This window comes from Encephalitozoon hellem, chromosome VII, assembly GCF_000277815.2.
Source record: "Encephalitozoon hellem ATCC 50504 chromosome VII, complete sequence".
Taxonomy (NCBI): Eukaryota; Fungi; Microsporidia; family Unikaryonidae; genus Encephalitozoon; species Encephalitozoon hellem.
This window is the reverse complement of record NC_018474.1, coordinates 176,194-202,143: the sequence shown is the minus strand read 5'-3', so window position 1 is coordinate 202,143 and position 25,950 is coordinate 176,194. Positions and strand designations below refer to the sequence as shown.

General features: G+C 40.1%; 19 protein-coding genes across 19 annotated transcripts; 8 read left to right on the top strand and 11 right to left on the bottom strand.

Annotated features, from left to right (window-relative positions):
- Positions 1–73: 73 nt before the first annotated feature.
- Positions 74–2,431, top strand: EHEL_071710 (uncharacterized protein; the record flags this gene model as incomplete). Its single annotated transcript, XM_003887625.1, has 1 exon — positions 74–2,431. One exon carries the CDS (start codon positions 74–76, stop codon positions 2,429–2,431), a length of 2,358 nt encoding a protein of 785 aa, XP_003887674.1.
- A 51-nt stretch (positions 2,432–2,482) lies between these two features.
- EHEL_071700 (uncharacterized protein) lies at positions 2,483–2,944 on the bottom strand (the record flags this gene model as incomplete). The annotated part of the gene is made up of 1 exon (XM_003887624.1): positions 2,483–2,944. The coding sequence occupies one exon, from the start codon at positions 2,942–2,944 to the stop codon at positions 2,483–2,485; it is 462 nt and encodes a 153-aa protein (XP_003887673.1).
- Positions 2,945–2,979: 35 nt separating this feature from the next.
- Positions 2,980–3,778, bottom strand: EHEL_071690 (uncharacterized protein; the record flags this gene model as incomplete). The annotated part of the gene is made up of 2 exons (XM_003887623.1): positions 2,980–3,535; positions 3,561–3,778. 2 exons carry the CDS (start codon positions 3,776–3,778, stop codon positions 2,980–2,982), a joined length of 774 nt encoding a protein of 257 aa, XP_003887672.1.
- Positions 3,779–3,896: 118 nt separating this feature from the next.
- Positions 3,897–4,637, top strand: EHEL_071680 (40S ribosomal protein S2; the record flags this gene model as incomplete). The annotated part of the gene is made up of 1 exon (XM_003887622.1): positions 3,897–4,637. One exon carries the CDS (start codon positions 3,897–3,899, stop codon positions 4,635–4,637), a length of 741 nt encoding a protein of 246 aa, XP_003887671.1.
- Positions 4,638–4,734: 97 nt separating this feature from the next.
- EHEL_071670 (transcriptional accessory-like protein) lies at positions 4,735–7,413 on the top strand (the record flags this gene model as incomplete). The annotated part of the gene is made up of 1 exon (XM_003887621.1): positions 4,735–7,413. One exon carries the CDS (start codon positions 4,735–4,737, stop codon positions 7,411–7,413), a length of 2,679 nt encoding a protein of 892 aa, XP_003887670.1.
- A 96-nt stretch (positions 7,414–7,509) lies between these two features.
- On the bottom strand, positions 7,510–8,055 carry EHEL_071660 (putative acetyltransferase; the record flags this gene model as incomplete). The annotated part of the gene is made up of 1 exon (XM_003887620.1): positions 7,510–8,055. The coding sequence occupies one exon, from the start codon at positions 8,053–8,055 to the stop codon at positions 7,510–7,512; it is 546 nt and encodes a 181-aa protein (XP_003887669.1).
- Positions 8,056–8,101: 46 nt separating this feature from the next.
- EHEL_071650 (uncharacterized protein) lies at positions 8,102–10,903 on the bottom strand (the record flags this gene model as incomplete). The annotated part of the gene is made up of 1 exon (XM_003887619.1): positions 8,102–10,903. One exon carries the CDS (start codon positions 10,901–10,903, stop codon positions 8,102–8,104), a length of 2,802 nt encoding a protein of 933 aa, XP_003887668.1.
- Positions 10,904–10,948: 45 nt separating this feature from the next.
- EHEL_071640 (phenylalanyl-tRNA synthetase subunit alpha) lies at positions 10,949–12,373 on the bottom strand (the record flags this gene model as incomplete). The annotated part of the gene is made up of 1 exon (XM_003887618.1): positions 10,949–12,373. The coding sequence occupies one exon, from the start codon at positions 12,371–12,373 to the stop codon at positions 10,949–10,951; it is 1,425 nt and encodes a 474-aa protein (XP_003887667.1).
- A 67-nt stretch (positions 12,374–12,440) lies between these two features.
- Positions 12,441–12,710, bottom strand: EHEL_071635 (uncharacterized protein; the record flags this gene model as incomplete). Its single annotated transcript, XM_059743528.1, has 1 exon — positions 12,441–12,710. The coding sequence occupies one exon, from the start codon at positions 12,708–12,710 to the stop codon at positions 12,441–12,443; it is 270 nt and encodes an 89-aa protein (XP_059599511.1).
- Positions 12,711–12,764: 54 nt separating this feature from the next.
- On the top strand, positions 12,765–13,229 carry EHEL_071630 (uncharacterized protein; the record flags this gene model as incomplete). Its single annotated transcript, XM_003887617.1, has 1 exon — positions 12,765–13,229. One exon carries the CDS (start codon positions 12,765–12,767, stop codon positions 13,227–13,229), a length of 465 nt encoding a protein of 154 aa, XP_003887666.1.
- A 290-nt stretch (positions 13,230–13,519) lies between these two features.
- Positions 13,520–14,794, bottom strand: EHEL_071620 (26 proteosome regulatory subunit 4; the record flags this gene model as incomplete). Its single annotated transcript, XM_003887616.1, has 1 exon — positions 13,520–14,794. One exon carries the CDS (start codon positions 14,792–14,794, stop codon positions 13,520–13,522), a length of 1,275 nt encoding a protein of 424 aa, XP_003887665.1.
- A 44-nt stretch (positions 14,795–14,838) lies between these two features.
- EHEL_071610 (mRNA decapping enzyme 2) lies at positions 14,839–15,567 on the top strand (the record flags this gene model as incomplete). The annotated part of the gene is made up of 1 exon (XM_003887615.1): positions 14,839–15,567. One exon carries the CDS (start codon positions 14,839–14,841, stop codon positions 15,565–15,567), a length of 729 nt encoding a protein of 242 aa, XP_003887664.1.
- A 63-nt stretch (positions 15,568–15,630) lies between these two features.
- On the bottom strand, positions 15,631–16,215 carry EHEL_071600 (uncharacterized protein; the record flags this gene model as incomplete). Its single annotated transcript, XM_003887614.1, has 1 exon — positions 15,631–16,215. The coding sequence occupies one exon, from the start codon at positions 16,213–16,215 to the stop codon at positions 15,631–15,633; it is 585 nt and encodes a 194-aa protein (XP_003887663.1).
- A 34-nt stretch (positions 16,216–16,249) lies between these two features.
- On the bottom strand, positions 16,250–17,272 carry EHEL_071590 (tRNA-dihydrouridine synthase; the record flags this gene model as incomplete). The annotated part of the gene is made up of 1 exon (XM_003887613.1): positions 16,250–17,272. The coding sequence occupies one exon, from the start codon at positions 17,270–17,272 to the stop codon at positions 16,250–16,252; it is 1,023 nt and encodes a 340-aa protein (XP_003887662.1).
- Positions 17,273–17,332: 60 nt separating this feature from the next.
- On the bottom strand, positions 17,333–18,556 carry EHEL_071580 (uncharacterized protein; the record flags this gene model as incomplete). The annotated part of the gene is made up of 1 exon (XM_003887612.2): positions 17,333–18,556. One exon carries the CDS (start codon positions 18,554–18,556, stop codon positions 17,333–17,335), a length of 1,224 nt encoding a protein of 407 aa, XP_003887661.2.
- Positions 18,557–18,802: 246 nt separating this feature from the next.
- EHEL_071570 (uncharacterized protein) lies at positions 18,803–21,655 on the top strand (the record flags this gene model as incomplete). Its single annotated transcript, XM_003887611.1, has 1 exon — positions 18,803–21,655. The coding sequence occupies one exon, from the start codon at positions 18,803–18,805 to the stop codon at positions 21,653–21,655; it is 2,853 nt and encodes a 950-aa protein (XP_003887660.1).
- Positions 21,656–21,734: 79 nt separating this feature from the next.
- On the top strand, positions 21,735–22,922 carry EHEL_071560 (uncharacterized protein; the record flags this gene model as incomplete). The annotated part of the gene is made up of 1 exon (XM_003887610.1): positions 21,735–22,922. One exon carries the CDS (start codon positions 21,735–21,737, stop codon positions 22,920–22,922), a length of 1,188 nt encoding a protein of 395 aa, XP_003887659.1.
- A 28-nt stretch (positions 22,923–22,950) lies between these two features.
- Positions 22,951–24,894, top strand: EHEL_071550 (threonyl-tRNA synthetase; the record flags this gene model as incomplete). Its single annotated transcript, XM_003887609.1, has 1 exon — positions 22,951–24,894. One exon carries the CDS (start codon positions 22,951–22,953, stop codon positions 24,892–24,894), a length of 1,944 nt encoding a protein of 647 aa, XP_003887658.1.
- Positions 24,895–24,950: 56 nt separating this feature from the next.
- On the bottom strand, positions 24,951–25,892 carry EHEL_071540 (uncharacterized protein; the record flags this gene model as incomplete). The annotated part of the gene is made up of 1 exon (XM_003887608.1): positions 24,951–25,892. The coding sequence occupies one exon, from the start codon at positions 25,890–25,892 to the stop codon at positions 24,951–24,953; it is 942 nt and encodes a 313-aa protein (XP_003887657.1).
- Positions 25,893–25,950: the final 58 nt, after the last annotated feature.

Here is a 25,950-nt window from a genome sequence, read left to right as displayed (position 1 = left end):
GCTTGGCTTTGCGAGTGACAGGCCCCATACCGAGATGAATTAACACAATAAAAAAAAGGAATATTTTTAGCCTATGTTATCTCAAGAAGAAAGGAAGCAGATGATTCTCAAGCTATTTATTGCATTGAAGGAGTCGAACATCTTCCCTGGATATACGCCTGTGCAGATAAAGGAGGCAGCAATAAGGGCTGAGCAGAGAATATATGAAGAAAGCTCTTCTAAGGAAGAGTACCTGAGAGGCATGGGTGAAAGGTTTCGGAGGATTGAAAGAGTTGTAAGTAACAGGAATAAAAATGATGGAAGAGGGAAAAACATGCAAGAGCAAGCAATGGCTTATATGTACACCAAGCCTCAAGCTGCCAAGGGGCAAGAATTTGTAAACGCTTCTGGAGAAACTCAAACTTCCAGGCAAGACTATACTTATGGAAATGGTAGATTTGAAAGAGGAGAAAGAAGGTTGTCTGAGCAGCTATTTACAGAAAATAAACAACTTTTTGGCAAGCAAGATGGATTTGCACCTCCTGAAATCATAGGAATAACTCGGAATCACGGTCTTGAAGAATCAGATAATATCGCTAGATTCAATGATCGAGATATGGAAAGTAGCACTAGAGGAAGATCTAATTCATGTAATATTCAGGGCTCTCTTCACGACTCCATGGGCCACGCAATTAGTGGAGAGGGATTTTCAAACAGTCCCGGAAACCCCATATTTTTCAGGAGGCCTCAAGCAGAAGCAGGCTCTTATAGTTTTGTTAACAGAAAGGATTTTCAAAACATTCCTGGTCAAAGGAATTTTTATATGCAAAGGGAGGGAAACCACCAGGGCATGCCATCCCAGTCATACGGATATGCAAATCAAGGATTCAATCCTGAATTCAGTCGCTTCGATTATGGAGGAGGAAATCCCAATGTAAGGCACAAAGACGAAGCTCTTTCTAAATCTACCATTGATATGAATTTTGGTGAAATACAGCAAAGTAAGCTTCCCGGAGGTGGTGTGTTTAATGGAAGAGGATTTACTCATTTACAGTATCCACAACAGTTTGGCCGTGTGTCCTCTCCGACATATCAAAATCCGGGAAATATGAATGCATTCCCGTTCTCAGGAAAACCTGTATATGGAAACCAAGGGACCTTTGGTCCCTCAAATCATTCAATTCCAAGCCATAAGCATCCTTCTAGAATGATAAATGGCCAGGGATACCACTTACCTTCTACTTCTGATACTATTGGTGGATTTTCTCACCAGAACCCCCCTGGTAGGCCTGTAAATATGTTTTCAATTCCACCTCAAAACAGAAATAGCCCTAGTGCTGAGTGGATGATAAACTCACCAACGTTTGACAGACATTATCCAAACTCTGGGCAAGGGGCAGTAAAACCTCCACCAATATTTTTTAACCAACAAGTTCAGCATCAACCTTATTTTCATGGTGCACGAAACCCTGGACATCTAGGCCCCGGAATAGACAGGAAAGAAGTCTTTTCTGTACCAGAGAATCCTAATCAGTGGATGTTTAACTCGCCGGGCGAAAATCCCCGGATTCCATATGATGAGTTTTTGCGTAGAAATAAGGACCCAAAGAAAAACACAGAATACCTTTCCTCATCTAAAAAAGAAGAAGGCAACTTCTCAGTAGATGCTGGAGGATATAAGCCCAATTCTCCTTCTTCATGGTCCCCTGGTGGATTTAGAAATTTCTTTCCGGAAGACTCTCTACCATGTTCATCAGACCCTCCCAGGCTACAAAAAAGAGCAGACAACTCTCTATGGTTCAAAGAGGATACACGCTACAATATAAATTCTGAGCCAATTCCATCTGATAACTCTACTGAAAAGGTTAGAGACAGCTATAGTATGCATGAAAAAGGAGAAGGCACTGAATACAACAACACAACATCAACTCAGCATCATCCTGGCCAGAAAGAGACACTTCAAGACAGAAGAGGCACTATAGACCAAGAACAGCCCTTCGTTTTTCCTGGTGAAGTTTGCAGCTTTTTCAGAGAACATGAGATGGAAAGAATTTATCTGGATTATCAGGAACTTTCAAATCTAAAGTCAAGGCTGAGTGAGGCTATTAATGTGATAGCTAAATCTCAGAAAATACATAATGCCTTTAAAGAAGCTTTCCCTGGCTCAGAGCTACTCCAAAAATATGAAGCAATCAAGAATCTCCTTGAAAAGCAAGAAGAGTATCTCAAGTACGATGCTTACTTCCTGAAACCACGAAGCGTAGATGGATTTATAGACCAAATCAAGTCTCTAACTGTCGATATGAGTCATGACTTGAAGCTGAACACAACAGATACTGGTGATGTAAACTATGGAGAATGTCTCATGAATGCAGTGAAAGCATTTTCAGAAAGGAAGAAAAAGGAAGAGGCTTTTGGCTTGAATGTAGTAGATAAGGATGCATATGAATGAGATTTTTTACTAAGTCTCAACAACTATAAAAACCGATATTGTATTATGGCTCTATTTATCAATCTCTGCAAGCACCTTGGAATATCCTATGACTTTTCCATTTACCACATTTACAGCTCTGATAGCAGAATCCTTTTTTCTATATACAACAATCCCCAGGCCTTCACTCTCCATCTCCACGTGACACGCCCCAAACTTGCTGAAAACGTCCCAAAGGAAAACCTCATCTATCTCCTGGCCTAAATTTCTAACCACAACTCTGGCCTGCTCTTCAACTTTACTGAGATATAGTCTTTTTCCATACAGTTTAACACCCTGAAGAACTTTACAAGTATACTCCAATTCTTGATGTGTTCTGTAACTCACAAAGCAATATCCCTTGTCTTGATTGTAATAAAGATGGTCAATCTTTGATACTTGTGTGAGTAATTCGTAGACTAATTGCTTTTTAGCCCTGGTTGGAATGTTAGTTATAAAAAGCTTGTGTTCTTCGTTAGCTATGTTTCTTTCCATCAGGGGAAACAGTATATGCAAGTAAAAAGCCCCTCTCAGCTATCTCTTACAAGTTCCATTGCATCCATTATGTTTCGATAGAATTCACCTTCGCTTATTTTGAGGTCATAAAACTCCATTCTCCTTATGAAATCCACTGCTGCTTGCACCGATGTCAAATAATAGCTCACCTCTCTCTCGTCATATATCCTATTAAGAAGGCATTCACAATCGACTTCAATGTTAAGCCCATGATTGCATCTCTCATTGCATTTTTCAGTGTGTTTCCTCCTGTAAAGAACCATGAACCTGGCCTCCAAGTACATGTTAGGGACCGATGACTTTATAATGCAATAGATAATGGATGGAAGAATCTTGTCCTGTCCCTCATTTCTCCCAATGGATTCATATAGCTTTTCTATGATATTCATTATACAAGATATCTTTTCCGTTGGTGTTTGGAGAAAAGAAAGACCCTTAAATCCTTCAGAAATATTCTCTAGCACATTCTTCTCTACATTCTCGATTTCTAGATGTTCTGGACCGATCCATCTGTACAAAAGAATTTTTTTGTTCACAAGATCATTGGTAGGGTCGTCTATGTCCATAAGTCTAAAGTTAAGCTTACCTCACTTACTGTTTAAAGCTGTTCACCATTATCATTCTTTCCACTAGGCCAATTCCCACCTCGCATCTAACGCCGTATTTTATAGAAATATATTCATAGAACGTTTGGAGGAGTGCAGGATTGTCCCTGACTAGCTTTATATCCCTAGTAAAACTGTCTATTGTTTTTCCAGCTGGAGTTAATGAAAGGGACAAAAGGGCTTTCGTGCAGGCCTTTCTGCATTTCATATCTATTGTTTATTCAAAACATTTCGCATTTTGAATATTTAGATATAAAATAATCCTAATGCCTGGAGACTCTCCGTGCAGCAGAAGTAAATTTTTTGCTCTCATCTAGGCCCTTAAAATGGAAGGTATTGAAAAGAGTATTGAAAAGAGAAATCCAGGCAGGCCATTTCCTAGAAAAGAGGAGAGTGAGTGGGTACCAAAGACGGCCGTTGGGAGGCTGGTGAAGATGTTTAAGATAACGTCTCTGGACCAAATATTTAAGTTTTCTCATGTGATTCGTGAGCCGGAGATAGTTGACATGCTATGCGGAAACTCGATAAAGGAGGAAGTATTGTCCATTAAGTCTGTTCAGAAGCAGACAAGGGCCGGACAGAAAACTAGGATAAAGGCTGTGGTTGTGGTCGGAGATGGAAATGGACATGTTGGTCTTGGGACTAAGGCATCGAAAGAAGCTGCATCTGCAATCCGAGGGGCTATAGCTAGAGCCAAGTGTGCAATTAGGCCTGTAAGGCTAGGACTTTGGGATGGAGACCAAGGAAAGCCTCACACTATTTCCTGCAAGGGATCTGGTAAATGCGGAACCTCCATTGTTCGAGTGATTCCTGCACCTAGGGGAACAGGGATTATATCCGGAAGTGTTAATAAGAAGATATTTGAGCTTGCAGGGATCAAGGATCTTTACACGATATCCTCTGGAGCCACCTCAACGACAGAAAATTTTGCCAAAGCTTCCATTGCAGCTCTTGAAGCAACGTCATCAATGATTCTTCCAGACCAATGGGAAGAGAAACCAAGAACACTGAATCCACTATTGGAGTTTGCCGATATCCTCAACCAGCTCGACAAAAGCCGTGTTTAAACAATAAAAGCGGATTTGCTTCTTACATAAGAATCTTTTTGATGATTAGTATCCCAGAATGTTTTGTTGTTAAACCCATTTTTAAGAAGTCCTTGAAATGAGTGATTCCAGCGAGGAGGAAATTATAAACATAAGTAGGAGGGGGCGTCAGACAGTAAAGAAACGTGTGCTTGAGGATCTTTTTGAGGAGGACGACAATGCCGCCTCTGAGGAAAGCATCTCTTCCATCGACTATGGAGACAGAGACTCTTTATTCTTTGAAATTTTTGGTACAGGAGAGGAGTATGGCTACGTTCTTGAAGACGAACGAGGAGAGTTGGATGAAGGGATTGCCGATGGTGATTTGGTAACGCCGAAAGATGAATCCATTGATCCAAACAAGGTATATGAATATGCAATGAATAGTATGCAAGTTAATTCTGAGTCGCTCAAGAAAGTTATTGAGCTATTAGGGAAGGGATACAGCATTCACTTTGTGCTGTTGCACAACTCTGTTGAAGATATTGGAATTGAAGAAGGATACAAGATTGTAGACATTTTTAATGAATACAGGGAATTTATGGGCCTGAAAAAGAAGATAAATGAAAAGTATGGAGATGACGAACTTCTTCAGAATATTGAAATCGTCCATGCTCTTAAGTGGTACTCTAGATATAAAAAGCACTTGCAAAAAGATCTTAAGCTTCCTCAGGAATTACTTTCTGTAGAAGACTTTTGTGAGAATATAAGAATGAAGAAGAGGATTCATGAACCTCAGGATTCTTCCTCTTTTTTAGGGTTTGATAATGAATCCGAACTGGTTCAAAGAATCTCTCTGCATCCTTTGTTCAGAAGTGCTCTATACATGATTTTTAAGAATCACGGGATAAGAAACGATAAAAATGAGCTTCAGGTCAGAGATGATATCATAAGGAAAAACCTAGTAGACTTCTATTTGAGCGATATTTCATATGACGATCCTTGGAATAGATGCCGAGAAAGGATAGTGCGCTCTTCAATAGAAAAAGTAAGTAAAGAGGTGATTATTCCTTTGGTTCTTGAGGAGATGAGGCTTGAAGAAACAAAAAAGAATGTTTTTACTGAAGTTGTTGACAGAATAGTAAATGGATCGATAGGAATCAAAAGAGAAGGGACACATGTGTGTGGTGTTACAAAAGAAAAGAAGTACCTCAAAGCAGTCATTGTGAATTTTGAAGGGGATCTGGTCGACTGTACAACTGTTAGGGAAGAAGAGGAGGACGAGCTTCTGAAGTTTATTGGGGAGTTTAACCCCTGTTGCACTGCAGTTAGCGGATTTACTACATCTATCAGATATTTGATGAAGACTCTTTCGCAGTGGAATCCTCTTTATGTCGAGAACAAAATCGGGCAAATGAAATCGGAGGGCACCTATTCGTTTTGCTACAACATAGCAAGGCTGATACAATGCCCTGAGATTGAGTACAGCGACATGCTAAATAAGAACATCATGTATATCCAAGAGGTTTTACCCAGAAATCTAATGGTCGAGACTATAAAAAGAGGAATTCTAACCGCAATATCGATAGTCGGAGTTGACGTGAATTACCTTCTTAACAATAAAAGAAAGGAAGGCCTACTGTCGCTCATCCCAATTAGTGATACTCTAAGGGATAGCCTATCTAATCTGAAATATGTAGCAAAGCTAGAAGATCTTCAGGATCTGTGTGAAAGTGAAGAAGAATACATCAATCTTACAACATATCTCAGGATATACCCTGAAGTGCTTCCCAGAGGTTCTAGGAATGAAGTGCTGGATTCTACGCCGGTCCATCCAAAGAATTACGGCATTGCGAGGAGGCTGTGTACAGATTTGTGCAATGAAGAATCTGTCGGTGGAAAGGCCGTTGACTCAGTAAAGAAGGCATTAAGTAACGATAAAGAGATCCTGAGGATTTCTGATTCTAATATCCAGAAACTCGAAGACCCTATGGCTATCAACGTTTATAAGACTTTGCTGGATAGCGATAGATCGATATATTCTGGCCTCCCTGACCATCTTATCTTCGAAGAACTAACAGGATCTGGGCCAGACATGATTGGAAAGATAATAGAAGGGAGGATTTCGAAGTGTGGACCCACGTACTATCTCCTGAGTTCTGATTCCACCTCTGCAGCCATATACATAAAAAAGCACAGGGATCAAGAAGAGCTTTTCTTAAATCAACTGGTAACTGTAAAGATCCAGTACATGAATGACTTCTTATTATCATACACAGCAAACATTGTTACTTCAGAAAAGAAACCTCATCACTCCCGCTTTATGACACATCCCTTGTTTAAGGATTTTAACAGCGAGGAATCTGAAAGATATCTCAGAGATAATTCTTCTTCCATACTTCTAAGAAGAAGTAGGAGAGATGGATCCCCTGTGGTGGTTCTAAAGGTATCTGATGACATATATGTCCACATAAAGATACAGGAGGCAGAAAAGTATTACTACAAGGAAGATTCATATGATGACCTAGACGAATTCATATCTAGAACAGCCAAAAAAATGCTTACAAACTTTAAGAGTATAAAAAGTCATAAGTATTACTTTGAAGATGAAGAAAAACTCCTGGAGTACCTTAACCAAGGGGGAAGCTATATAAGATATGGCTTTTGTTTCAGCAAAAAGTATCCGGGAAAACTCTGCATGATGTATCGTGATGGATATAATCGCAAAGAGTATATCACTGTGGAAGATTATCTTGTGTACGAAGGTAAGAATTTTGCAAGTCTCGATGAGTTTGTAAGGTACAAAAAGTCTTTATAAGGAGCGTCGGAGATAATAAGAAGGAAACTGTTGTGATAAATGGATCCAAGTCGATGGAAAATTTTAGGTGTTACTATCCAAATATTTAATCACTGGCTATTTTAGTTCGGAGGCCTGAATGTCTGCACCCCTTATCATACATGCCTTGTTTTTGTCTGCTTCTAATGACTTCCTCATGTCAAGGGCATTTTCTCCATTACCCTCGATATAGTAATTGAACACCTTTCTATAAACAACATATCCTAGCTTTTTGTAGAATTCAATTGCTGCTATGTTTCCTTCCCTAACATACAAGTCAGCAAAATGTGCATTATAAATATCCCCGTTTTTCTCCATAATTCCCATGCAAAGCTTTCCAAAACGATTCCTCCTATAAGAAGGTGCAACTGAGACGGCAGAGATGTGTGCATTTATGAATTCACCATTTTCCTCCAATTTTCCTATCATATATGCACACACATTCCTCTTGTAAGTAAAGGATGTCTTATATTCTGGCTCAGAGGGAATAACAATGCAATCTTCTGCATGGTTAACTAGATAGTAAAGATAATAGCTCAATGGAAAGCTTTCTGACTTTTCATCTAGGTTTATCCAGTCTAACGAGAAGACGTCACTAGGAAGCATAGGCTCGACTTTATACATTTCAAATGGGCTATTTTTCTTGTTTCAAATATTTCAAGGATGGATCTCAAATAGTGCTGATCACCTCAAGCATCTTCTCAACATCTATGCCAGTTTTCAGCTGCACATTTTTGACTTGCTGCTCACTAAGATTAACGAATTCTCTAATATATTCAGAGCTAATGAATCTGTTTCTTCTGAAAGGTTGAAAAAAAGGCTTATTCAAGGCTTCCGATATCTTTTGCCCAATCTGCTCAAGGAACTCAAACAACTCCTCGTCAATCTTTATGATTTCAATAACCTTCCCACTTGTGCATATTCCAAAAACCTTATCTTGAGAAACAAATTGGATAGGCATATCATTGATAAAAATTGTTGCTACAGAAACTAGAGAGTCATCCTTTATCTTCATTATAACTACATTTCCCACCCGCTCGCCTACCACCAGACATCCATCATCCATACTTTCTAAAGCCATCACGTGCCTTGGAATCCGTTCTCTACAGACAATTCTTCTATCTTTCACCACAAACACAGAGTTCTTTTCTGTTCCAACAAATAGCCTATCTTCTCCAGTGCACATCTTGGTTATTCTTGATGGAAGTGCCACTTTGAACTTTTTGAGAAGTGTTTTCACACCAATCTCATAACAATATAGGTTGTTCTCGATGCTACAATAGACCTCCTTTCCATTAACTGTAATTACCTCAATCTTTCCGAATATTTCAAAATCGTAGAGAAGACCTCCATTCTTGTATACTTTCAAGAAATACTTGCTCTTGGCACCTTCTTTGTCATAAATTCTAGCATATGCAGAGACAATCTGATATTCCGAAGAAGAAAACTCTATAGCATTCCCACAGCCCTCAACCACCAAAGACCCATCAAACCTTTTTATCTTAAAGCCATCAGAATTGTTATCGATATATACAGCCTCTCTACCTATGATCTTGTACTCTCCCTTCCCACTCATTACATCGGTTGCAAACACTCTGTGTTTTTTATATCCATAAATTTTTAGTCCACATCCATCGGCAATCACCACCTTATCTCCCAGAAAAACACTCTTCCACCCATCAATATCCAGAATTCTCTCGCGCCCCAAATCTACAACTTTCTCTTCGAAAATTACAACACCTTCCTTTTTTCCAATAGGTTGGCCATATTCTCTTACTCTTATGGGAAGTGAGAGCGATCCATCTTCATTGATCTTAAATCTATGTATTTCAGTTCCAATTGTGTAGAGGAACCCATTAAACAAAGACAAAAACATTACATCAAAACGGAACGATTGGATAAATACGAATCTTCTGTCTTCTATTCCATATACCCTAAGGACCCTCTTTCCTGTCAGTATAAACAAATACCTCTCGCTCGTCTCCATTTCCTTAACTACAAACCCTATTTCAATATCTTCTGAGCTTGAGGAATCAAGTCTGGTTATTCTGTTCCTATATCCAACAAACACATGCTGGCTATTTCCTGAAAACACATCATAGTCAATTCTATGCTCCTTAATAGCAACCACACTTCCGTTTTCATTGTTACAAATCATTACCAACCCTGCCATCATATAGAAATCATCCTTCCCAACCCTAAAATACCCGATTATCTCGTCTTTGGCTGTAAATCTATATAGATTCGCCATCTTTTCTCCTTCCAAGAGAAAGCAGTGTACTTCATCGTCATATTGTATACACATAGACTTTCTACAGCTAAATGTACCTCTTACTTCCTTTTCTTTGCCTTCTTCAAAAAGCCTCACTTCATTTAATAAGTGAAAGGGTTCCTTTTCGGCAATCTCTCCAATGTAATGCCCGTCTGAAACATATACATGATGCAGCCCATCGAACGTTATTGCTGACGTGGACAATCCTTTGATCGTTTCAATCGCATCAACTAGCTCGAGGCTCCATACCTCTCCTTCTTTCATTATAAAGTATACACAGTTGTCTGAATTATAGCCCACAGATACTAAAAAGCCCGAAGAATGCATTTCTATATCCTTAGAGGGATTTATCCTCCCAATATACTCTAGCTTCAACATTTCAGTGCACTTAAGGCTAAAAAGCTCTCCTTCTTCATTTGCTATTAGCATCAGCGAGCAACCCTTATCACAATGAGATGTATAGCACGTAAATAGTTTAACTTCAGATATGTCTTTGCATTCATGCCCTGCGTCTGCCTTAATGAGAGTTAGGTCTCCAGATAATCCTTGAGAGATCTTATAAACCTCAATCTCATCACCATCTTTGAAAAAAAACACCCTGTCTGGAGAAAATACAGCAAAGCTATCTTTCAAGGGGACGGCAATGTATCCTCCAGGAACATTTATCTCTCTCAACATCTTTATCATCTCAGGTTTGTGCTCATAAATTCTTGCAAACACCCCATTTAAATTCCTCACCAACAAAAGATAACGTTTTGTTCCTTCTATCGCCTTAAGATCCAAAATGGTATTTTCGTCTGCAAAGTGTTCAATAGGAGATTCCAACCTGTCTTCAAAAGAGTAAAAGACCATACTTCCAAAAAAGGATGCAAGACATATGCTATTCCTCCCATGTGCAATGTATGCTCCCACCTGTCTATAATCTATAGAACATCTGCCAAATCTGTGTCGGATCCTTTCATTAAGATCCTTATCTAGAAACACAAGATATCCGTTGAAAACAATGAGAATTTGATCACCAACAACAGCTGCAGACTTTATCACATCGAAAAACTCTATCTTCTTGGCATATATAAGCCTTCTACAGTTAATGTTATAAATGGTTACTGATGAGGTTTGCACGAAGCATACACTCGATAAAATGCACAATACCTTCGTATATAAATCTGTGTTTATAACAGCTCTGCTCAAGTAAAACATTCAATCCAGGGGAGCTTCGTAATACATAATAACATAGGTAAGCATTTAATCAAAGAAACATATTTCACTTTTTCTCGAAAATTCAATGTCAACCTTGTGCCCAACAAGTTCCCGAATGTTTTTCAAGCCATACTTTATCATGGCAGGCCTTTCCAAAGATAACCCCCAAGCAATAACACTTACATCAGAATCAAATCCCATAGGACCCAGCATTTCTGGTCGGAATACCCCTGAATTTCCAACTTCCATCCACCGATTCATTCCCTTGTGGTACCCAAACACTTCCATCGAGGGCTCTGTATATGGATTATATGCTGGCTTAAATCTGATATCACGCATCCCTAACCTATTGAAAAACTCTTGAAGGATTCCCATGAGGTGCGTTATGTTTAGACCCTTTCCAGCTATCAATCCTTCCACTTGATGGAATTCAGCCAGATGAGTTGCATCAATACTCTCATTTCTGAAAACCTTATCAATCGAGAAGAGCTTCACCGGCCTAAACCCCTCGCTTGCAAGTTTGTATAGATTTCGGGTGCTTACAGACGTCGTGTGCGTCCTTAGTATGTTTTTCTGTGCCTCCCTAACATCCCAGCTGTTCATGTATCCTAAAGACCCATACTTTCCCCCGCAATGGGTTTCGCTAACTTTGTTAAGATAATCTTTCGGGAAGTCTGAGCTAAGCTCTGGATTCAAAAGAAAGAATGTATCGTGCGCATCTCTAGATGGATGGTTTTGAGGTTGAAACAATGCATCGAAGTTCCAAAAAGACGATTCTACATACTGGTTCGTCGACATCTCGCTGAAACCTAGCTCAATGAATATCCTTTTAAAATCCTCTCTTATTTTCATAAGAGGGTGTATCGATCCACCTTGGGGAGTATTCCCTTTTGTGTTGAAGTTGTAGTGCTTGAAGGTCAGACCTTTGTAAGTCCCATCAAGAATCATTTCAGATGTCAGCTCAGTAGCATAGGAGGCACTGTCAAAGAACATAGGCCCCTTGGTTGCGACAAATACGACATTTTTCTTCCTAATCACTAGTTTTCTTTTTCTCAGTATCTCTATCTCCTCTTCAGTTGCATCTCCTCTTTTCATACTGATAACCATATTTCGGATCATGTCTTCGACTTCCTCTATGTTTCTGAAAACTTTGTCACCCCTCTTTTTTATCCATTTGTTCTTAAATGCATTCATCTTTCCCAGCTCATACTTTCCCAGCTCATCAATGCTCATCCCATCCTTTCCTATGGACTTAAACAACAGATACTCCTGGCTACCGTTTTTTTCAATCTCCTCTCCCTCGGGAGTTAGAATTTCCTCATATGACTCTTCCTTTCTCACATTACATATTCCCTTGCTCTCAAGGCTTATCAATGCACCGTGTGTCTCCGAATATGGTGCATCAATTTCCGTAGATCTTACTTCATCCCTTACTTTCAAAGTCTCTACTATCTTTTGTGCCACAGACATTGACTAGGGCCCTAAATGTAAGATGAAATTTATTCTAAATGGAGAATAGCATTACTAAACTTCTTTGTTATTCTTTCAGATTCCTCTTGTCCTTCAAGACCTCGCTATGCCCTCTATTTGGAATCTCCACACTGAGTCTTTTGAGGCTATCTAGCACATTCTCTATGGCTGCAATATTTTTCTCAAGCTCTCCAGAAATCTTTTTATGCATTCTAAACCCAAAGTATTCCTTCTTTATTCTGTCTTTGAGCAGATCTTCCTCGGTTTTCTTCATGGTCGATATCTTTCTCTTAAGTTCTGTATTTTCTTTAGCTAGGTCCTTATTCTTTTTCTCCATGAGATTCAATGCAGCATAGCATATTTTTTAGCCCCAGACAAGCATAAGCATAAAATGTTCAACGTGGAGGATCACTACGGTGCACACATGAGAAAAGAAACCATCAGGGCACTTTCCCAACCATTTTCACTAACAAATAAAAGCGCTAAAACTTCGAAAAAGTCGCAAAAGAATAGGGCAATACCTAAGGTCGAAAGGGAAAAAATAAAGTACAGAGATTTTGTTGAGATAGGTAAGATGTTCACAGACTATCTGACAGCACTGAAAGGATCGATGAATCCATCCGCCTTTGTGAACAAGATATACATGTGTGAACTAACTGGTGCAGAAATTAAAATCGTAGGAGGAAGTACTGGCATCATAATTGAAGAACGAGCCAATTCCATAATTGTTGTTTTAGAGGACGATTCGGTGAAGACCTATTTGAAGAAAACGACTGATTTCATAGTCATCCACGACGGAATAGAATACATATTTATTGGATCTGGAATGAAGCCCAACAGGTTTATAAAAAAATAATGGGATCTGGCCTAAAGTTGATGAAAGCTGGGAATAAAGAAGAAAAAATCAAAAGAATTCAAGACAGGAGAAGTGGGAAGTCTGAAGAGGAGATAGAGAGAATCAGAAGCCACAGATCCGCCAGAATAAAACTGTACATGCAGAGAACTAGGAGGAACCAACCAGTTACAAGAAACAGGATTAGTTTATTGTTGAAGCGGATAGAAGAATTTCAGGGGCGCAATTTCAATTGAATACGCCTTGTAATAAGCAAATGTCTTTATAAGTCCACATGGTAGGGAACAATTTATTCAAGAATAAAGTCCGGCAGATATTACTTTTTGTTTTGAAAAGAACACTTTTTCCCTGGCAGAAATGAAATCCTTCATGGTGACTGTTTTTCTTCTTTCTCTCAATGCTATCATTCCAGCTTCCGTGCAGATCGCCTTTATGTCCGCTCCACTTAGATCTTCCTTACTTGTTATCAATGATTCAATATTCACACTCTCATCTAGAGTCATCTTTGACGTATGGATATCGAATATCTTCTTCTTCGTAGCAGCATCTGGCATCCCGAACTCGATTTTCCTGTCAATTCTCCCCGGCCTGATCAAAGCAGGGTCAAGGGCCTCTATCTTGTTAGTAGCCATTATTACCTTAATGTCATTCCTGGTGTCAAATCCATCGAGTTGATTTAGTAGTTCCAGCATTGTTCTTTGAACCTCTCTCCTCCCTCCAGAAGATGTGTTGTATCTCCTTCCTCCAATTGCATCTATCTCATCAATAAAGATTATTGATGGAGCATGCATATCCGCAACTCTGAAGAGCTCCCTCACAAGCTTGGGTCCCTCTCCAAGATACTCTTGAATTAGCTCTGTACCAACAACCCTAAGGAAGGTTGCAGACGTTTGGTTTGCAACGGCCTTAGCCAGGAGGGTCTTTCCGGTTCCCGGAAGTCCATACAGAATCACTCCCTTCGGAGGCTTTATTCCCATTTCTTGGTAGAGCTCTGGATTCGTCAGCGGAAGCTCGACACTTTCTTTGATCTCCTGTATCTGGTCCTCAAGCCCGCCAATGTCGGCATATGTCTCTGAAGGTGCTTTTTCTAACTTCATTACATTGACCATTGGGTCCATTTCTCCCTCCAAAACACCCACGACGCTATTATCCTTGTAATTTAAAAGAACAGTGCATCCAGGCTCAAGCAAGTCCTTATCGACAAAAGACATGATATTAACATAGTACTCCAGGCCAACGCCAGTGGTAATTATTGCATGATGGTCATCGATAAATTCTTCAAGAGTTCCAACAGAGAGGGGGCTTCCACGAAGTTGCTCTACAACATGTTTTTGGCTGTTTGATCCCTCAGAGGATTTGTCTGGCTCGCACAAGCTTAATATGTTGTCTTCCAAAGACAACAAATGTGCCAGCTTTCTTAGCTTCAAACACCTTAGCTTACATTTCATCTGTGGATAGACTTGGGGTGGCTTGGAGGCAGTTTTGCTCTCCTTTACTCTCTTGCGTCTCTTCAGGTTTATTGTAGTTGTGTCCTGAAGATTCTCCTGCTCTGGCTTGTCTCCACTCATCTAAGGGCTTGTGTTGTGTCAAAATAGAATTCATAAAACCCCAAATGATCCCGGAGAACATTTTGGATAGTATAGCATCAAGATTCCTTGTAGGCTTGGGAGACCAGGAGAGGAACGCCGTAGAGCGTCTGTTCTTTGCGGTGGAAGAAGCGCATTGGTTTCTAATAGATAATTACAAGATCTCCGACATTTCTTTTGCAGACTTCAGCAGGGAGCTTTTGGATCATATCGGTATAAGGGTAAATATTGAAGAGGCACTCCGAAGCTTTGTTAAGTACAGGCAGTCTGTAAAGGTTTATGGAGCGATTCTTGTGGACTCAAATATTTCCTATGTATTGGCTGTCAAGGAGAAAAAGAAAACAAAGAACTACTCTTTTCCAAAAGGAAAGAAGTGCATGGACGAGGACGGTACAAGCTGTGCCATAAGAGAAGTCTACGAGGAAACTGGATACGATGTACAGAACAAGATATGCAATCTCCCAATAACAATATTCGATAAAATTACATTATATTTTGTATTCAATGTCAAACAGAACTTTCCATTTGAAGCACAAACTAGAAAGGAAATTGAGGAAATCAAATGGCTGTCAACAAAGAAGCTATCGAAAGGAGAGTACAGAAGAGGATATTCGATCGTTTCTGCCGCATTTAAGAAGGCTTCCTACTTGCTAGAGGCTATGAGAAAATCCAAATTTAAGTTCAATACAAAGAAAATAGTTCAGAGGATTGATAGACTACTTGGACAGAACAGGGCGAAGGATAGTGCACTGTAAATCTAGAAATAGAACTGATAGAGATTTAATCTTTAGGCCCTATTATGACTTCAAAGAGAGACTTTATAAAAAAAACCTAAGAAGAAAGAACATGATAACAAGTAAAACAATTCCTCCCATGAAAAGTACTCTGTCTGATAAATACCTTTTGTCAATCTGGTCAATAAGCTGCTTGCTGAGGCCTATGCGGCTCAATCCAGCCCTTATTCTTTCACTCGTTCTGTTTATATATACATTCTGCCTTTTGACCGTTTCAAATGCATCCATGGCATTCATCAGCACATCGTTTATCCTCTTCGTACTGGAGGAAAAGAAGTCATCATCGCTAATAGGCTGTGGTATGCTTGTATTCTCCATGTACTCCTTTTCTGTGCTTGCTTTAGACTTAGCCATCTCCTCCCTTATTGCATTTCTCCTCTTCGACCTCCGGCTGCCAAGCCTCGAGATAGACTTATTAAACAAATCAGCTTGCTTAGACAGCATTTCGGTCTCAGGATCTTCGGGGTCTAGACAGGATACAGACCTTGAAAATGACTGTATGCGGATAGCTAACGCACCAATGTTCTCTAAGGTTTCTTCACAAACCTCTAGATCCCTTCTGATAGCCTTCTCTTCCTCTATTAGACTTTGAATATCTTTCTCAGCCATTGGGTTGAGGGGCTTCTATAAAGAGATATATTTTTCACCTCCCTTTGCTGTCACCATCTATAGTTATATTAGAGATAGGCCGAGGCCTCATTCTATAGGTCACGGAATTTCCTTCTTTGCTTGCTGTATATCTCATTTCTTCCACAAGATCCAAATAAAGCTCATGAAACCTTTCTATGGTATTACAAGAGTCAACAGCAGGCCGCTTGCCTGGGTTTACGAGGAAATAGTTATACAACAATTTGAATATGTGAGATTTTACATGCCCTACATCTGCACTTCCTGGAAATTTCATGCATATATCTAAATATTCTCCAATTATTTCCAGGCAAGGCTTATTCTCTCCTGTGAATATAAGAGGGTTGTAAAGATGGGACTCCCCGACCATTACTCCATCGCACTTCGTGTACTCCAAGCACCTCCAGATGTCGTCATGGACCATTATATTTCCATTTGAAAGAACAGGAATGGTTAAGGCTTCTTTGACTGCCCTGATGTGATCCCAGCTTGCAAGCCCCATTGATTCTCCTTTTTGATCTCTTGTTCTACCGTGGACAGCTAAAAAAGAACAACCTGCTCTTTCTATCATCTTTGCATATTCTACGGTTTTCTCTATCGACTTAAAAACTCTTATCTTGCAGAATACAGGAACGCTAAGATTAGTAGATAGCACCTTCACTATTTTTTCCGTCAAACCCCAGTTTTCTTGTAGATATGCCCCATAATTTCCCTTTCTAGCTACCCTTTGTGGGCATCCAAAGTTGATGTCAATTGCATCACAATGATCCTGCATTATCAAGGCTGCCTCCAGCATGACCTCAGGGGAGTTTCCGCATATCTGGATTACTAGAGGTCTATCTTCTGGGGATGTTGTATACCATTGATTTCTCACAGGGTTTCTGGATCCACGTAAAAACGATTCACAGTGTACCATTTCTGTATAAAATATATTTGCTCCATATCTTTTCGACAGTCTACGCCAGGCCTCTTCAGAGTTTCCAACCATAGGTGCAACTGCAAAATATGGCCTCGATATCTCTTCCCAAAACTTCTTCATCAGGATAAAATTGACGGTTATTTTAATACAAGCGTCCAGAATGGCCAAGATTTTTATTTCTTAGAGGGCCTTTTGCCTAAGCTTTAGGGCCTGGTACTCCTTCATTGCTACCAGTCCAAATCCCGCAACACCAATACCTACAACAATGTAAACTAGAATGTTGGAGCTACGACTGTAATCTTTCTTGAGAGAATTCACTACATGATCTAAATCTGCAAACGACTTCTGGATTCTTTGAAGCTTTATGTCGATTCCATTCATCTTTTCATTCAAACTCATGAACTTCATCTCTGAACCTCCGTTGTTTTTTGCTGACGAAACTATGTCTTCAATGCTCTTCATACGTGTCTTGAGCTGCTCAGAAAGGACATACACAACCTTATCAAACGATGATTTGTGTGGCTCTCCGACAACTAGATGGAGATACTCGTTCAGATATTCTATCTTTGAAATAAGATGCCTTATTTCTTCGTCTTCATGCAAAATTCCGTCTGGAGATCTTGGTGTTTTATCCACTGGTGGTGCATGGACACTGTGGACTTCATACTCGCTTGTCTCTGTTCTTTGGAATAGTTGTGCCTCCTTAAGTTTGTAGACACTGTCCGAAGGTGCTTTATCATAGAACGACGTAATGTTGAAGTACTTCCCGGATCCTATGCCTGCTAATGTTCCCTTACGATAGTACCTAAAACTGTCATAGAGGAGCCTATCGCCGTCATATAGCTCGACCTTGAAGTTCTTCTCGGTAGATATTACCTTAACTGTGATGTCCTTTACTCCCTTGAGGCGTTCTGGATTTATTGTATCCCTATATAGTGTCATTTCCTCAGATCCAACAAGATTGGTTTTTCCATCGTTTATCGCCATAACTATCTCTGGTTGCGACCCTCTAAACTCAAGCCCTGCCATGATCCCCTCAAACATGTCGTGGCCTCCCCTATAAAGGCCCTGATCCTGGATATCAGAGGTATACCATAGATATACACCGCCTATGTGGGGGAATCGAAGTTTTGCATTGGTAAAGGTATAGGAAAAGCTCCATTCGTCATAGGGATTTGGCTCCAAAAATACGACAAGCCCTCCCTCGTCAGTGTGCCTTCGAAGAGACAACCCATCTGCCTCAACATGTGTTCCCTTTACACCGACCTTCTCGTTACTTCCTCCAGGGTGATATGCTATCTCGGCATTGGCCTTTTCTATTACCCCTTTTTTATGACTAGAAGAGACATCTATGGCTTCTGATGAAAAAACATAGCTAAAAAGAAGAGGTAATATGTATCTCATATTATATAAATAAATACTCATGAGCTTTTATAGATAATCTAAAACAATGTTTTACTTTATTTACATACTCTGATCTTAGAGTGTGAACCAGAAAAGTGCAGTACAGATACAAAAAACTAGAACTGAAGATCTGGGCATTTTACTAGATACTCCTCTATCTTCTTTCCAATGCTTCATTTCTGGTCTGAGTTCTTTACACATGAAACAAAATAAAACTATAGAAAAAATAGAGTAAACAAAAGTTATATGCTTGGCATTCAGCTGTCTGTCATATTCCTTTTTTTGGGTATATACGTAACTGCCCAGATCGTAAAGCTACAAGCTAACGAAGGTAACACTGCGAAGGAGATGCTCTGCAACTGCAGAATTGATGATCAAAGGTGTAAAGACTCCTGTCTAAAGGCATATGTGCCTGGAAACAGAATCTCTAGAGCTATAGGGACTCTGGAAACGAAAAAGCCGTCTGTGGTGACCATCAGAAAGATTTTACAACAAGAAGAAAGGCCTTTTATTAGGTTCATAGAAAAGAACATTGAAAGAAATAGCAATGCCCAAACTCTTAGAAATGACGATATCACAGCAAGAAAGCCGTCAATAAGGATTTCTGATTCTGACAGCAATACCATTTTTTATAACGGATCTTCGTATAAAATTTGTGACCTGTACAGTCAAGCTAATAGGATTCGTGGAGCAAAAGAGCAACCGAGTATAAACGATGATATGAAAATTCTTTATGAATATGTTCTCAACAATCCTAGAATAGAAGGAATCTGCACAAAAAGCCCAGTTGAATATTCCACTCCGCACGTGGATGCTATGGACAATACCTCTTTTTTCTCAAGTGCTCCATCAAGAATACCTATCGACCATTCGGAACCTATAATTCTAGAGAGAAACAACATGATACCGATATTCATTAAGGAAACCTTCGAGCCCGCTTCTGAGGAAGGGCTTAATGCATCTAAAAGGGACTCCATAGGCTCTGTTTCTATAATCACTCTGAAAACAACTAGCATAACAACTACTACAACCACAGCCAAGGTTGAGAAGCAAGAGCATAACGAGCCAGTAAGGAAAACAGAAACACAAACCATATTGACAACTAGAACTGTTACAAGGCAAAAAGGGTCTCCTCGCAAAAGATCTGACGATACTGTGAAGACTATTCTAAAAACCGTGTTTGTAGGAAACTCTGATAGTAACAGAAATAGTGCAAACTTTGAGGACCAAGAGCCTGATATCACATCATCAGTGCAGAGCAGAAGTTCTAGAAAACCCATGGCTGACGGGATGGCCAACACTTTGATAGACATTCAGATTCTTGAAAAAATTAAGAGTCTCCTTAATATACCGGCACAGAACAGTACAAGAAGTGCAAGCTCAATGTCCAGTGAGACATCACAAAGCTCTAGAGTGTCCGCTGCGCTACGAACAATAACAACTACTGTTGAGAGGATTCGCACAACTTCTACGTGTAAATCCTCGTCAGCAATGCTTCCCACAAAAGAGACAAACAATTCGTATTACGATGAACACACCAGAGAACTCATAAGAAGCATTTTTGACATGCTAAAAAATAGTACCACTATTTCTGAGAGCAGAAGGGCACTTCCTGGCAATAGCACTGTGATCAAGGAGATTACAACCACGGTCACAAAAATAGCCTCAAGGACCAAAGGCCATACATCTGCTGTTTCTATTATCCATCCTTTAGAGATAAAAAGCCCCTACCTTCCTACGCCATTGGATCCTAAATCTAAAGAGGGGTTAGAGCCATCTTATGAAAGCTATGAAAAGAAACTGGACAATATATATCAGAAAATTGTGGCAAACGAAGAACGATATAAGAATCTTATCGAAATTTTGATGTCTACCAGAAGAAAAGAAAGAGACGAGGATAGTGCTCTTGAATCATTGAAGAAAATATATGAACTGTATAGAGACGGGGCTATTTATGAAAAGAGTATCGCATCCCGCTTGAAGGAAGAGAGGCGATCTAAGTCAAGACTCATGCCCTACAGCATAGAATCAAGCTTAGACGGTAGATGGAAGGATAGAACACACGACGTTGCTGATGCCAACAAGACTAAAACTCGAAGCAGAGAAGACATTATAGAAGAGGTTTCATCATTGGCCTATAAGGGAGATGGGCTATGGAAAGGTTTAGAAGACGATAATACAAACAACAGTGAATCTTACGAAGCCATGTCTCCAGTTCTAGGGGACTTTGAATCTTCAAATGACAGAGAGCCTGAGCAGCATTCCCTTTCCCCTATAGTTTCATTCCTTAAAGAGCCCACAGGTAGGAAAGAGCTTGACCTGGAAAGGCAGCTTAGAAAGGAGAGAAGATTTAAAGACTTGCAGCACCCAACTGTTGCAAGCTTCCTTGACACAAAAAATGATATGAGTGGGGCACATTCTGAAACTGCGGACGGTGGAAAGGGCACAAGACACAGAACCATAACAGATGTTGTTAGAACTACGGTAATAAGGGACTTTGATAGTAGCATGCATCTTAGTGCTGTAAGCTCTATTGTTGAAGAGCGTGTGAAGAATATCGAGAGAAAGTTGAATGAATTCACTGATAAAGTTGTTCAGATAGGAGGTAAGTTATTGAAGCTTAGAGATATACAGGATCAAAGAATTGTCTTAAAAGAAAGTACCTCCAACTCTGAGTCCATATCTCCTACTATATCGAGGTCGTCTATTCACGATGGAAGCAGCACACCTGCTAAGACAATGGCAAACAGCACCGAATCTCTTTTCTCAACAGCAAGCATAAATGCCTCTATTTCACAAAGGCCATCTTCGTCATTAGACGCACAAGAGAAGTCCTCTACATCATACTCTAACCTATCGACCTCTTCGGTATATCCACGAACAATGAGCCCTGAAGAAAGCAAAGAACAGAGTATTGATAAGATTGTGGATAAGTTAAAGGAAAAAAAGATCCCAGATGAAAGTCTATTAGTCTCAGAAGACACGGTTATAGACGATATTGTTGAAAAGCTGGCGCCACTAGTAAATGATATAGAGGTCTCATCCCTCAGCACTGTTACTAGAACCCAAAAGGAGATGTCGCCACAATCTGTAGTTTAAAGAGGACGTATACCTTGAGTACACTCCGGTTTATTGGAACTAATAAATAGCCTTGATATTATAAATGGAGTCCATCCCCATGGAGAACATCTTAAGGAGAGAAGTTAAGGAGGCTGAGAGGCACACATCGTCCATTAAGGATATTCTTGCAAGATGCCCGGACATTACAGGCTTTATTGGGCTGTATCTCAGAAGAAACCCGACGAAAAAGCATCCGGAGTTTCTAGATTTCTACGATGATCTAGACATATCGTCGCAAGTACTTCTCTACGAAAAGAAGAAAAAGATGATTAAAAACGACAAATTCGAGGAAGAATGTCTAATGAGTTACTGCATTGAACAGCGCTCCGAAATATCTTATGACATCATAAAAGCGATGAGTAGCAGCAAGATTCTATTCAAAACATTGTCGACAGTTTTTTTGTCTGTCAGCATTGGCGAGGAAGACGACTTTTTTTTCACAAAATGCATCGTGTTGGCATTGAGAACCCATGACATAGATTCTGACGAGGTGAAAGTCCTCATGTCCGGAATTGCGCATCATTTCAGTGATGGGCGCAGAAAATACTATGAACATGGAGCTATTGTTGCAAGTGTCTTGCTAAATACAAACGAATTTGATATAGAATCTATGAACGAAGCACAGAGAATGATTGAAGACATACCGGAGCATGTGTTGAAAAAAGACACAAAAAAGAACTTTGAGAATCCAAACGATGTTTTTAAGTGTTATAGAAAAGTGGAAAACGATCTCGGGATACTTGAAACTAGCTGGAGGCCGAAGTATTTTCAAGAAGCCGTTAAACTCATTGAAGATGAGAGGGAGACTGAGAAGATTGAGGCTTGCTTCAGATGGTTTCCTAACTTGGTCGAAAATGCGACCGAAAGAATGCTTAAACATAAAAGTAAAGAAGCATTTAAAGTTCTAATGAATTACGACGGACGTGAAGAGCACAAAGTTGATGCTGTTTCTTCTCTTATTCAGAGGTCTTATAAGTTCCTCATTGACGATGTCATGAACGACTTCTTTGATGGAAGTCTTTGTTTAAGACAGAAAATCATCTTAGCTTTTTCTTTTAGGAAGATTATTAGGGAAGGGCCTTTAGAACAGGCAGTTCCTCTCTACAGGGGCATTAAGTTCATGGCAAGGAGGATTCAGCACGAGATCCCAAAGGTTATGGGAAGAGCTCTTGAATGTCTTTTAATAGAGGGGGTGGAAAGGATCCAAGAGGGAAAGAACGGAAGTGAAAGCCTCATGAATAATTGATTTTTGTGATATCTACTTACCCCTAGAAATGTATGATGAGATTAAGTTGAAGGTAGAGTTTGAAGGAAAGAACCTAGAGGTTAAACAAGGGGAAACGCCATATGACATTCTCTGTAACCATTGCAAAGACAGAAAGGACGTCATATCCTGTAAAATAGACGGGGTTTACTCTGACATGTCAACAGAGATACTAAAGGATTGCAAGTTAGAGTTCCTAACGTTTGAAGATGACGGTGCCAGAGAAATCTTTTGGCACTCTTCTGCACATATACTAGGAAATGCCCTTGTGAATCTTTATCCCGACGCAAAGCTAGTGCATGGGCCACCTGTTGAGGAAGGATTTTTCTACGATGTTGACATAAAAGAGCCTATTTCGTCTGGAGATTATAAAAAGATTGAAATGGAGATGACAAGGATCATGAAGAAGAACTATAAGTTTGAGAAAGTAATTAAGAGCAAAGAGGAACTCCTTGATGCCTACAAAGATAATCCTTGCAAAACGCATTTCATTATGAAAGGAGTTGACAAGGAAAGCTCTGTGTACAAAAACGGAGACTTCTTTGACATGTGCTTGGGGCCCCATATCAGATCGACAGGTGTTGTCAAGGCTGTAAAGGTTCTTAAGAATAGCTCGGCCTATTTCCTCAACGACCCAAGCCTGAAGTCTCTTCAGAGGATTTATGCTATCACGTTTCCCTCTAAGGACATGCTGGAAGAGTATTTGAAGAAGAAAGAGGAGGCAAAAGAAAGAGACCACAGGAAGATAGGGACCGAGCTCGATCTTTTTTTCTTTTCGAAATATTCTCCAGGGTCGTGCTTCTTTTTGCCCAACGGAGCCATCATGTATAACACGTTGATTGAGTTTCTGAGGGAGGAATATAGGAAAAGGGGGTTCAAAGAGGTTATAACGCCAAATATTTTCTGCACAAAGCTTTGGGAGGAAAGCGGGCATCTTCAGAACTATAAGGAAAACATGTTCATGATTGAAGGGGACGACTTTGCATTGAAACCCATGAACTGTCCTGGGCATTGTGTGATGTTCAAGCACCAGGACCACAGTTTTAGAGACCTTCCTCTAAGGTTTGCAGACTTCGGTGTCTTGCACAGAAATGAGCTTAGTGGAACTCTTACAGGATTAACAAGGGTAAGGCGATTTCAGCAGGACGATGCACACATATTCTGCACCAGGGATCAGGTCAAAAGTGAAATCAAAGGGTGTCTTGAGTTCTTGAGTTTCGTCTACGGGGTCTTTGGATTCAAATTTGAGCTTGTACTAAGCACAAGGCCAGAAAAGTACTTGGGGTCTATTGAAGAGTGGGACAGAGCAGAAAGGGCTCTTGCCGAGGCTATGGATGAAAGTGGAATGGTGTTTAAGATTAATGAAGGGGACGGTGCATTCTATGGCCCCAAGATCGATATCACGCTCCACGACGCTCTGGACAGACGAATACAGTGCGCAACGATTCAGCTAGACTTCCAGCTTCCTCAAAGATTTGAGCTCAAGTACCGTGACAGTGATGGGCAATGCAGGACCCCCGTTATAATACATCGTGCGATCCTCGGGAGCATCGAAAGAATGATTGCCATTATTCTTGAAAGCTTTGGAAAGAGGTTACCGTTTTGGATATCGCCAAGACAGATAGCGATCGTAAACATGGGAAATCTTGACTACGTTGAGAAAATAAGGTCTGTGCTTGGTAGATTCAGAGTTGATGTGATTGACGATGGCAATACATTGAACAAGAGGATAAGAACTGCTGAAACAAGCGGATATTCTCTTGTATGTGTAGTTGGAGAGAAGGAAGCAAGGGCAAACGAGGTAAATGTAAGGCTCTGTAAGGTCGAAAAATCTTCCAAGTCTACCAAGAACATCGGTCTCTATGAACTCAAAAACATTTTGGATAGGATGGCCGATGAGAGAGTCGAGCTTGAAGATGTCCTGCTCATTGATAGGATCTCTATCAGCAACTAAATACTTTTAATTACTTGAGATGTCGATGGTCAGGCCCCTATCTTCTATTCTGTAGCCTAATCTCTAAACTCTAAGTTTTCCATTTTCATTGGAACAATGTCTTTGCATGGTTCTTTGCAGAATGAGTCAGAGCACACACAGACATGCACTATTTCATTATCGTGAGCTGATGGGCTATTTCCATAAAAGACTAGCTCTTCGACCATAGACATATTACATCCTTCATTAACCACGTTATGAATTGAGGTGTTCTTTTCTTTAGCAATCTCACTAAGAAGGAGCTTCATGGTTATTAGATTCTCATTTACCTCATTCTCCCCTATTTCCTTTTTCTGGACAAATCCTGTCCTGGTCATTCTCCCCTGGGTTAGCATATCCTCGAAGCTATTGACCTTGACTCCTTCAAAGTATCCAGTTTCGTCCACAAGCTTGTCACCCTCTTTCTTGAACTTCAGCCTTCCCCAGTAATCAGTAAGGTGATACTCTTCGTAAACCAAAATATTCTGAATTTTTCTAATTCCAGGCCTATTTTTTAGCTTGTCCCTGATAAGATCTAGGTTCTGAACGAAGGAGCAGAATGTTCTATACCCTACAGGGATCCTCTTTATTTTCTCTAGCATCTCTATAGTTGGTTCCTGAGGTGGAGGGCTGCTAGTCTTTTCAGCCTTCCCAGGATCATCAGGCTTCTGGCTGTCTCCCTTTGTAATATTGAGCTGGCTAGCCTCATCATAGTTCTTGAGAAGGTTGTTTTTAAGTCTGCTTCCAGCCAAAAGATGGCTTACCAATGCCGTTAGTATGTTTCTAAGTTCCTTAGACTTGTTCTCTGCTGTAGGTTCTTTCTCCACATCGCTCTTGCTTTTGATCTTCTCTGTGGCATTATTAAAGAGAACTATTTCAACGGTACTTTCATCATCCCCTTGGCACAAAATAGAAGCGTATCTACAAATCAAAATAAGGTATATGACTCTTGCTATTCCGAACTTGTGGATTGTTCTCATTGAAAAGGAGATAATTACATATTTAAGTCCTTATATTGACAGCAGTCTTTTTCTGAAA